Source organism: Engystomops pustulosus, chromosome 11 (assembly GCF_040894005.1).
Source record: "Engystomops pustulosus chromosome 11, aEngPut4.maternal, whole genome shotgun sequence".
Classification (NCBI taxonomy): Eukaryota; Metazoa; Chordata; class Amphibia; order Anura; family Leptodactylidae; genus Engystomops; species Engystomops pustulosus.
In genome coordinates this window covers 11,968,272-11,978,711 of record NC_092421.1, presented here as the reverse complement: position 1 = coordinate 11,978,711, position 10,440 = coordinate 11,968,272, and the positions used below count along the sequence as shown (strand labels likewise).

At 47.9% G+C, this 10,440-nt stretch overlaps 1 protein-coding gene across 1 annotated transcript in view; it reads left to right on the top strand.

The window, feature by feature from the left end:
- Positions 1–10,440, top strand: part of ZNF692 (zinc finger protein 692) — a 31,599-nt gene that overhangs the window by 187 nt on the left and 20,972 nt on the right. The window contains exons 2-4 of the mRNA XM_072130225.1: positions 4,496–4,647; positions 5,433–5,464; positions 7,299–7,961. Coding sequence (XP_071986326.1) covers positions 4,496–4,647; positions 5,433–5,464; positions 7,299–7,961 — 847 coding nt within the window. The remainder of the gene's footprint in view (positions 1–4,495; positions 4,648–5,432; positions 5,465–7,298; positions 7,962–10,440) is intronic.

The following is a 10,440-nucleotide window of genomic DNA, read 5'->3' as shown; positions in this document are numbered from 1 at the left end:
TACTTTAAGGTGGCGGTCAGGGGCCGGGTGTGTGACGTCACCTGTCTGGAGGACTAGTAGTCCCAGCATTCTCACCTTGGTAATTGTGAACAGATCTCTATGTAGCTGCAGAGAGTAACTCGTAGTGTGCAAAGCAACTACAAGCCGTGTACAGCGCCTCACAGAGAGCAGGTCATGCCAGGGATTGCACCAGGAGCGCTGGAACAACCATGACAACACATCCGTCAACTTGCAGGAAGTTGCAGACATTCATTTAAAGGGGTTGTCCACTTTCAGCAGATAATTTTCCAATATACTCTTTGTATTCATTTCTCACGGTTTTCTAGATCTCTGCTTGCTGTCTTGCTATAGAAATCTGTGTTGCTTATTTCAGTCCATGGTCATGTGATGTCACACAGGTGCACAGATCCTTCTATCCCTGGTCATGTGATGTCACACAGGAGCACGGCTATTTTTAGGATTGTATGACCTTTTGATCACTTTTTATTGAATTTTTTTAGATTTTTCAAAATGGTATTTTCGGCTTTAGTCGCTATTTTCCGTTACAGGGTTAAACGCCATTAATATATTTTGATAGATTGGACATTTTGGGACGCAGTGTAACTAGGCAGAGCGGAGGCAGTACTAAGCCACCACTGCACCAAAACAATGGTAATTCTCTATAAAATAAAAATTAGATAATTTACAATGCCTGACATCTCCCCCAGCACTCCGGCTTCTTCTTTAATGTGCTGCCTGGATCTGGCTTCTTCCCACCTGATGATGAGAGATGCAGCTTTCAGGCATGCGCAGAAGAAGGAAGAGGCCAGAGTGCTGGGCGAGACGTCCCACATGGCAAGCGCTGGGCGAGACGTCCCGCATGGCAAGCGCTGGGCGAGACGTCCCGCATGGCAAGCGCTGGGCGAGACGTCCCGCATGGCAAGCGCTGGGCGAGACGTCCCGCATGGCAAGCGCTGGGCGAGACGTCCCGCATGGCAAGCGCTGGGCGAGACGTCCCGCATGGCAAGCGCTGGGCGAGACGTCCCGCATGGCAAGCGCTGGGCGAGACGTCCCGCATCAGTAGCTCCAGTGTAAATTATCTAATTTTTATTTTACAGGGAATTACCATTGTTTTGGTCCAGTGGAGGCCCAGTACAGGGGGAGGAACACTCCTTGCTGTACTAATGACTGCTGGAGCCATTGTTCTGTCAGTGGCCCTTTTAAAGTGTTGGTCTTAAATAAAGTAAACAAAAAAGAGGGTGCGCAGTCCCATAGAGAACTTGTAGGTTCAATTTACTAAAGTCAATGATAAGCAAAAACAGAACCTGCAGAATACACGCGCCAACCGTCGCAGAACCCCCCCCCCCATACACACACCATCCGCCGCAGAACCTCCCAATACACACGCCAGCTGCTGAAGAACATCCCAATACAAGTGCCAGCCGCTGCAGAACCTCCCAATACACACACCATCCGCCGTAGAACCTCCCAATACACACGCCAGCCGCTGCAGAACCCCCCAATACAGGCATCAGCTGCAGCAAAACCTCCCAATACAAGTTCCAGCCACCGCAGAACCCCCCAATACACGCGCCACCTACTACAGAACTTCCCGATACATGCGCCATCCACTGCAGGACCTTCCGATACACGCGCCACCTACTACAGGACCTCCCGATACACGCGCCACCTACTACAGGACCTCCCGATACACGCGCCACCTACTACAGGACCTCCCGATACACGCGCCACCTACTACAGGACCTCCCGATACACGCGCCACCTACTACAGGACCTCCCGATACACGCGCCACCTACTACAGGACCTCCCGATACACGCGCCACCTACTACAGGACCTCCCGATACACGCGCCACCTACTACAGGACCTCCCGATACACGCGCCACCTACTACAGGACCTCCCGATACACGCGCCACCTACTACAGGACCTCCCGATACACGCGCCACCTACTACAGAACCTCCCGATACACGCGCCACCTACTACAGAACCTCCCGATACACGCGCCACCTACTACAGAACCTCCCGATACACGCGCCACCTACTACAGGACCTCCCTATACACGCGCCACCTACTACAGGACCTCCCGATACACGCGCCACCTACTACAGGACCTCCCGATACACGCGCCACCTACTACAGGACCTCCCGATACACGCGCCACCTACTACAGGACCTCCCGATACACGCGCCACCTACTACAGGACCTCCCGATACACGCGCCACCTACTACAGGGCCTCCCGATACACGCGCCACCTACTACAGAACCTCCCGATACACGCGCCACCTACTACAGAACCTCCCGATACACGCGCCAACCGCTGTAGAACATTATAATACACATATATTAAAGTGTATGCGCCAGTTTTCTGGTGACTTTGCACTGCATAGAACATCTTTGGAGCTTGTACATGTATTTATAAAGTGTCTGTGCCAGTTTTGTGTCGCAGCTGCTCTGTGTCCGACAAGACAGAAAAATCTGCACCTAAAGGGGCTGTTACTGCTTAGTCGTACCGTGCGCCACATTTATTACTGACGTGCACCACAATTTTGTCTAGCTATTACATATCTCAGCTGCTGCAGAACCTCACATTAAAGGGGTATTCCAGGAATCAGCATAATTCATATACAAGTGGGCACTCAAAATATAAGCTAATGTGTAATTAGTTGTTATTTAAAATTTTGCTCCCCTTAGCAGAAAATGCTGGTGACATAGACTGTAATGAAGAATTAAAATGCTACTGGCCCTTTAATCAGTCCGTTTATTTCCTCCGCGCGGAGAAGACACAGGACAGAAGATGGCTGCTGGTCACATGTCCACATCACATGTCCTGTACCTGCCTGGGCAGGTCATGTGATCACCACTACGTTTGGTTGTAGTCGGTTGGTTGCAGTGCATCCAGTATGGTCAGTGTTGTGGTGATGGCAGTTACACATCATTACTATGGTAACAGAGCAAGAAAACCTGTTACATCATCACTGGGAGCAGAGCATAAGTGGTAGGAGGAGTTACTGAGAACTAAAGGATCATGGAACTTGTAGTTTCCAGCGGCGGCCATCTTAGTGATAACTCCACCTACTTTAGAGAGGCCATAAATTTTGTAAATCATAAAATCATATTATTTTAGCTCCGTTTTGTGACTAATGACATTGAGTATTGTTGTATTCATTTATTTATATCATCATGGGTTTTTGTGTCAGACGTTCATATTCCCGGAATACCCCTTTAATGTAGAGATGCAGTGGTGGGGGAAGATATGTGGGAATGATGCAGAGGGGGTCTGTATGTGTTTTAGGGACACTGAGGAGGACTTCATAGCTGCACACAGGACACTAAGTGGTTAAGGCAGAGTGAGAGGAGACACTGGGGGGAGGGAGCACTTATCTCTGGCTGATCCCGGCTGCTGACACCTTCTCCTCAGGTGCTGGACCTTCTCCCGAGTATGAAGCTCTCTCCTCTGTATGAATCTCCCGCTGCCGATTACATCCAGGGGCATGACTACAGCCGGGGGCACACCTGGGGCCCCAGACATACGGGCCCCTGGATAGGAGCTACAGCTACGGCTGTAGTTACGCCCCTGGATAGGAGCCCTGGCTACGAGCCAGATGCGGCCATCAAAAGAGCCATATCTGGCTCACGAGCCATACGTTCCCGACCCCTGTTGTGGTCTAAGTAAATTTTACTTCCTTTGACTTACCATATTTTTCGTACTATAAGGCGCACAAAAAATCCTTTGAGTTTCTCAGAAATCAAAGGTGCGCCTTATAGTCCAGTGCGCCTTATATATGAACCGTACTTACAGACAACAGCTGCCTTGTACTGTGCACAGGTCTGCCACCTGCTGGTCATTCATCCTTATAATCAGGTGCGCTTTATAGTCCAGTGCGCCTTATATATGAACCTAGACGTTTTAGCAGGCATTTATTGATGGTGCGCCTTATAGTCCGAAAAATACGGTATAGCGTTTTATATCGCTTTTATGTGTGAATATTCCATACGTGCAAGTTTATGGTGGAAATGTTGTGGACACTGAAGTCGCAAACACGTCCCAGTCTTTTACTTTAGCGGTAAATGTTACACTCTAAATTGACTGCCGATCCGGGTTAGGTCAAAACCCAGCAAATATCCTCAGATCTAATATCACAATATCCAATCACCCTACAGATAGCCCATTAATATTTATGGCCAGGGGCGCCATCGTGTGATTGGTGGAGGTTAGCGCCAGTGATTTATAGGAGCTAACAAATAACTTGCGGAGGCCGATTATTGCCGATTCTAATGATGCGGATTGTCCTGCAGAAAATCCACATGTGAATCGGCACCGAAATGTATTTTATGTGGAGTTATTGGGTGTTTTTAACACAGATTTATATGCTTTTATTTCGCCCTGATCCGTTTTTCTGCCACCATTACATTACAATCTGAGGATATGATGCAGATTTCATGTAGGCTAAAAACGCTTAAGAAAAGTGACTTGTCTCTCTTCTCCCAGGAGGCAGCTCGACGCGAGAAGCGGCGTCTTCTAGATGCTCAGCGAGGAAAGTCCAGAATCCGTCTTGGCAATCACCTTGATGAATGGTGCGCCCTTAAGGATCACTTGGGCTTTTCCCTGCACTCTCAGCTTGCCAAATTCTTGCTGGACAGGTCAGTGTAGATGTTTGCCCATTTATTGTTTTCTGATGTCAGTCCTGGTTAAAGGGAACCTACCACCACGAATCTACCTATAAAGGTAGATCGGGTGGTAGGTGGATGTAAGGGACGTGAGGAGAGCTCTTTTTAGAGCTAATCCTCACGTCCCCACTAACTTTTGGGAAACTTTATTAACCTAATATGTAAATTTAGTTATGCGGCTACTGGGGCGTGGAGTAGCCGGCACGAGGCTACACGGTGCGGCTACTCCACGCCCCAGTAGCTACGTTACTCCTCCTACCCTGTGTGTGCGGCGCGCAGCTCCTCGTAGCTGCGTGCCCTCGTCTGACAAGCCGGCTACTGCGCATGCGCAGTAGCTCCGGCCTCGGAGCTGGGACTGCTCAGCCGGCGTTCTGCGCATGCGCAGAACGCCATCATATCGGACGAGGGCACGCAGCTACGAGGAGCTGCGCGCCGCACACAACAGGGTAGAAGGAGTAATGTGGCTACTGGGGCGTGGAGTAGCCGCGCCGTGTAGCCTCGTGCCGGCTACTCCACGCCCCAGTAGCCGCATAACTAAATTTACATATTAGGTTAATAAAGTTTCCCAAAAGTTAGTGGGGACGTGAGGATTAGCTCTAAAAAGAGCTCTCCTCACGTCCCTTACATCCACCTACCACCCGATCTACCTTTATAGGTAGATTCGTGGTGGTAGGTTCTCTTTAAGTCCATAGTGGGTCATCTGCACACCAGTGCGTGACCTCTATCTGGTCTAATAGCTCATCCTTCTTTCTTCACAGTTACAGGACAAGTGCCGGCCCTAAACCGCCAGGTATGTACTTTCCGATTACTACCTATTACACCCTGCCCTCCCTCAGCGGGAAATGGGGATGTCTAAGTGACATTGGAGCCTTTGATAGTTCAACTACAGCACTGAGGTTAAAGGGGTTTTCCCACGAACAAAAGTTAGGCCCAATTCTGAGGATAGGGCCTAACTTGCTGATTAGTGGGGGTCTCCGTAATGAGACCCCCACAGATAACGAAAAAGAGGGGTCCATTCGGGGTCCCAGGTACCTCCGTCAGACCCCTCGTCGCTCTGTCAGAGTAATGGAGCAGTTGGCCACGCATGACCGTTCTGCTCCATTAATCTCTATGGAGCTGACGGAGATCGGTGAGCGCAGTGCCCGGCAATTTCCGGCAGCAGCATAGAGATTAATGGAGCAGAACGGTCATGCGCGGCCGTCTACTCCATTACTCTGATGGAGCAATGAGGAGTCCAGCAGAGGTACGTCGGACCCCATTGGAGCCCTCTTTTTTTTTTTGTGATCTGTGGTGGTCTCATCACTGAGTCCCCCACTGATCAGCAAGTTAGGCTCAATCCCGTGGATAGGGCCTAACTTTTGTTCATGGGAAAACCCCTTTACTGGTGGGTTTCTTCTATATAACAGGCCTGGAACAGCATCACAAGTCTCAGTGGCAGCATCAGAATGTAGATTATAGACTTGTCCTATGGAACAAGCTAAGAGGGGAAAGACTAATGATTCTTCTCCAACCCCTTCATTTCTTAAAGGGGTTGGCCACTTTTCAATAAATGTCTTCCATTAGACATGTATCTGCATGTATATGTAGCTGTGTCTTTCCCTGTCCTTTCCATGTTGCTCTCTGTATATATACACAACTTCATGTTTCTCACTGCTTCCGTCTGTGTTAATAGCGTCTCCAACTGTGCCTCTTTCTCACACTGTCCGTCTCACTGATGGACACAGGAAGAGGGGAAGGAGCAGGATGAGTCATAACTCTACTGCTGCATCTCCTCCTATGCATCAGTGCAAATATGTGTAGACAAAGATCCACAGAGAGTTTACAGAGAGCACCTAAGTAAGTAGCAGGACTGCTTAATCACTTGATGAAAATTCAGATATTATTATTAAGGCAGTAAAGACACTTGTGTAAAAGAGTGGCCAACCCCTTTAAAGGTTATTTGTCTAAGATTATTACTTCTATCCACACAACAGGTTGGCGATGACTTGTGGCTATCAATCTTCATGACTGGTTTCCTAAAAATGTAGGACACATAGGGGGTCATTTACTAAGGGCCCGATTCGCGTTTTCCCGGCGTGTTACCCGAATATTTCCGATTTGCGTCGCTTTTCCCGGAATTTCCCCAGGTTTTTGGCTCACGCGATCGGATTGTGGCGCTTTGGCGCCGGCATGCACGCGACGGAAATTGGGGGGCGTGGTCGAACGAAAACCCAGACGGATTCGGAGAAACCGCCGCATTTAAAAAAAAATTAAAAATGTCGCTGGACACGCACTTACCTGCTTCAGGAATAGGATCGTGAACTACGGCGGACCTCGGGGAACTTCAGCGCAGCAGCGGCACCTGGTGGACGTCGGAGGAACTGCCTTAGTGAATCGCCGGAAGACCCGAATCCACTGCAGAGAACGCACCGCTGGATCGCGAATGGGCCGGGTAAGTAAATCTGCCCCATTGTCCACATGACATCTGAGATGATTGGCTTAGACATTACATGCACAATGGGCATTATGTCATCACTTTCGATGTAACTAGCCTAGAGACCCCCCACAATATATCAGTATCCTAAATAAAATAACCTTCTTATTTGCCATTTTTATCTTTTCTTTTATGGTTTGTTGTGGAATAGTTCTAAAAGCAATCACCCAGCTTTCCGTGTCCGTCCCGTCTCTTCATCAATTGGCTTTTTTGTGTCACCAACATGGCACAAGCTGTAATTCTCCTCCAACCATCTTGGCACAGCCAGATCCCGCAGAAGGGTCTGAAACATCAACTTTGTTATGGGGTTGCAAAGATGAACATCAGTTTTCTTGGGATCCACATGATGACAATGAAGGACTTGATGGGAAGAACATAAAGGGAGACGCTTCAGTCCAGTCACCCGAGCCAGAAAACGGGGCAATGGGGCAGGAGAATGTCCCCAAGATAACCACAGAGGAAGGACCAGAGAGTAATATGGAGAACACAGAGATAGACCCACATAGCACTTCTATACAAGAAAGTCATAAGTTATGTCCACATGAATGTAATGAAGCCGGGAGATCACCGGAAGAGAGTCCCGAGCCTGGGGGTAGATGGCTCCTGACAACTGAAATCTCGGAAAAACACCAGGAACAGGTCACGGCAACGGATGCAGGACTGAGCATAGCACAGGAAATACTAGTTCCCGCAGCAGAGGTCGCAGACACAGAAGACGAGGATGAAGGACCAGAGAGCGAGGAGATATCGGAAGATACACAACAGAGCGTCTCCAATACCTCATCCATGAAAAAGCTGGAAACAGCCAGGCTTGGTAAGCACTAATACTCGGATATATACTGAATTTAATTTTTAATTATCAGTGTTTAAAGAGGCCCTTTCACCACCTCACACATGTGGTGTTTTATCTATGTATAATATAGGGGCTGCTACACATATTCAGGGACACTTAGAATTTTTTTTCTAGCCCCCATGGTTGCTGAGATATTGGTCCCAGTTTCTGACCATTATAATCCTATGTACTGTCAGAGAGGAGGTGCTGGGAGGAGGTGTGTAAGATTAGCATAATACACGCCTCCTCCTCTGCTGCAGCACCTCCTCTCTGACAGTATATAGGATTATAATGGTCACAAACTGGGACCAATATCTCGGCAACCATGGGGGCTAGAAAAACAAAGTGCCCCTGGATAGCTGTGTAGTAGCCCCCTACATCATGGTATGTTAATCTGATGTTAGGTCCTCTTTAAGAGGTTGTGATGTGTCTTTTAACCTCATAAGTTGCATTTACCCAAAACCCTCTGAATCATAAAAGTGTAAATTCTTAAAATGCCCACTTCTCTTGTGCCTTATGTTATTGTCGACATGCTATTGAGGACAATTGAAAGGTGGAGAGAATCGGCATCATCCCATCTATGTGCAACGGGGGGGGGGGGGGGGAGTAGGGCCAATTGAAGAGGAAAGAGAAAGAAAGAGAAGAGTCACAGCGCATCATGTGCAGACTCCTTAGTTAAGATAAGGGCATAAGAATTTTTCTATGCTCTCACCTTCTTGAGTTGGGAAGTTCCAGCACAACTCGTATTATTACAGTGGGTGCAGAAAGTATTCCGACCCCTTTATATTTTCACTTTGTTTCATTGCAGCCAATTGATAAGATCAAAAAACATACTTTTTGTGCTCACTAATGTACACTCTGCTCCCATCTTGACAGAAATAAAAACCTGAAATATAGGTATTTTTGCTAATTTATGAAACAAGAAAAACTTAAATATTCCATGGTGATAAGTATTCAGCCCCTTTGCTGTGACACTCATGTTAAACTTGCATGCTGTCCATTTCCTTCTGATCCTCCTTGAGATGGTTCTACTCCTTCATTAGAGTCCAGCTGTGTTTAATCAAACTGACGGGACTTGATTAGAAAAGGCGCACACCTGTCTATACAAGACCTCACAGTGCGTGTCACAGCACATGAGAATAATGAGGTCTAAGGAACTGCCCAAGGAGCTTAGAGACAGAATTGTGGCAAGGCACAGATCTGGACAAGGTTATAAAATAATTTCTGCAGCAACTCAAGGTTCCTAAGAGCACAGTGGTCTCCATAATCCTTAAAGGAAAGAATTTTGGAATGACCACAACTCTTTCTCGACATAGTTGTCCGGCCAGACTAAGCAAGTGTGAGAGAAGACCCTTGGTAAGAGAGGTAAAGAAGAACCCCAAGATCACTGTGACTGTGCTCCAGAGATGCAGTAGGGTGATGGGAGAAAGTTCTGACGGAAGCCTCTCCTCAGCTTCCGAAAAGACAATGGGCCACATTTACTTACCCGGCCCGTTGACGCCGCCGATCCGGAATGTCCGACGAGGATTCGGAGCTGCCGCGATTCACTAAGATTGTGCGTCCAATTTCCTGCATGGGTCGCTTCCCCCGCTGAGGTCCGCCGGAGTTCAGCTTCTTCTTCCCGGTGCATGTGAGTGCTGATCTTGCGACACAATTTGCTTTTTAAATTCCGCGGTTTGTACAAATTAGTCGGGTTGTCCGACATCCACGCCCCCGATTTGTGTTGCATGCAAGCCGACGCCGATGCGCCACAATCCGATCACGTGCGCCAAAAACCCGGGGCAAATCTGAAAAAAATTGCGAAACCTGTCAGAAATGCATCCGGCGGACCCTTAGTAAATGTGCCCCAATGACCCTAAGCACACCGCTAAAATATCACTGCAGAGGCTTCAGAACATCTGTGACCATTCCTGACTGGCCCAGCCAGAGCCCGGACCTAAACCCGGAACCAATTCTGGATAGACTAATGGCCTCCACCAACGTTCACCATCCAACCTGAGGAACTGGAGAGGATCGGCAAGGAAGAGGCAGAAGATCCCCAAATCCAGGGGTGAGAAACCTGTAGCATCTTCCCAAGAAGATTCCTGGCTGCACCAGCACCAAAGCTTCAACTCAACACTTATCACCAGGGGCTGAACACGCTGTTTAATAAATTTAGCAGAAATATCTGCATTCCTGATTTTTCTTCTGTCAAGAAGAACTTTTTTGGCTTCACCAATTGGCTGCAATAAAACAAAGAGTGAAAAATTTAAAGGGTTTGAATATTTTCTGTACCCGCCATATACATTTTTAGTTTCGCAGTTAGCTCGGGGATCTTAAAGGCGTTGATTATCTGATGGAGGGACTAATAATCTCAATAAAAATGCAAAACGTGCTTCAAGTCCAGATCGGTCTGTTCCTCAGCTGTAATCTAAAGTGATAATCCTTTGTCTATCACTTATTGTTTCCCGTATTAAATTAA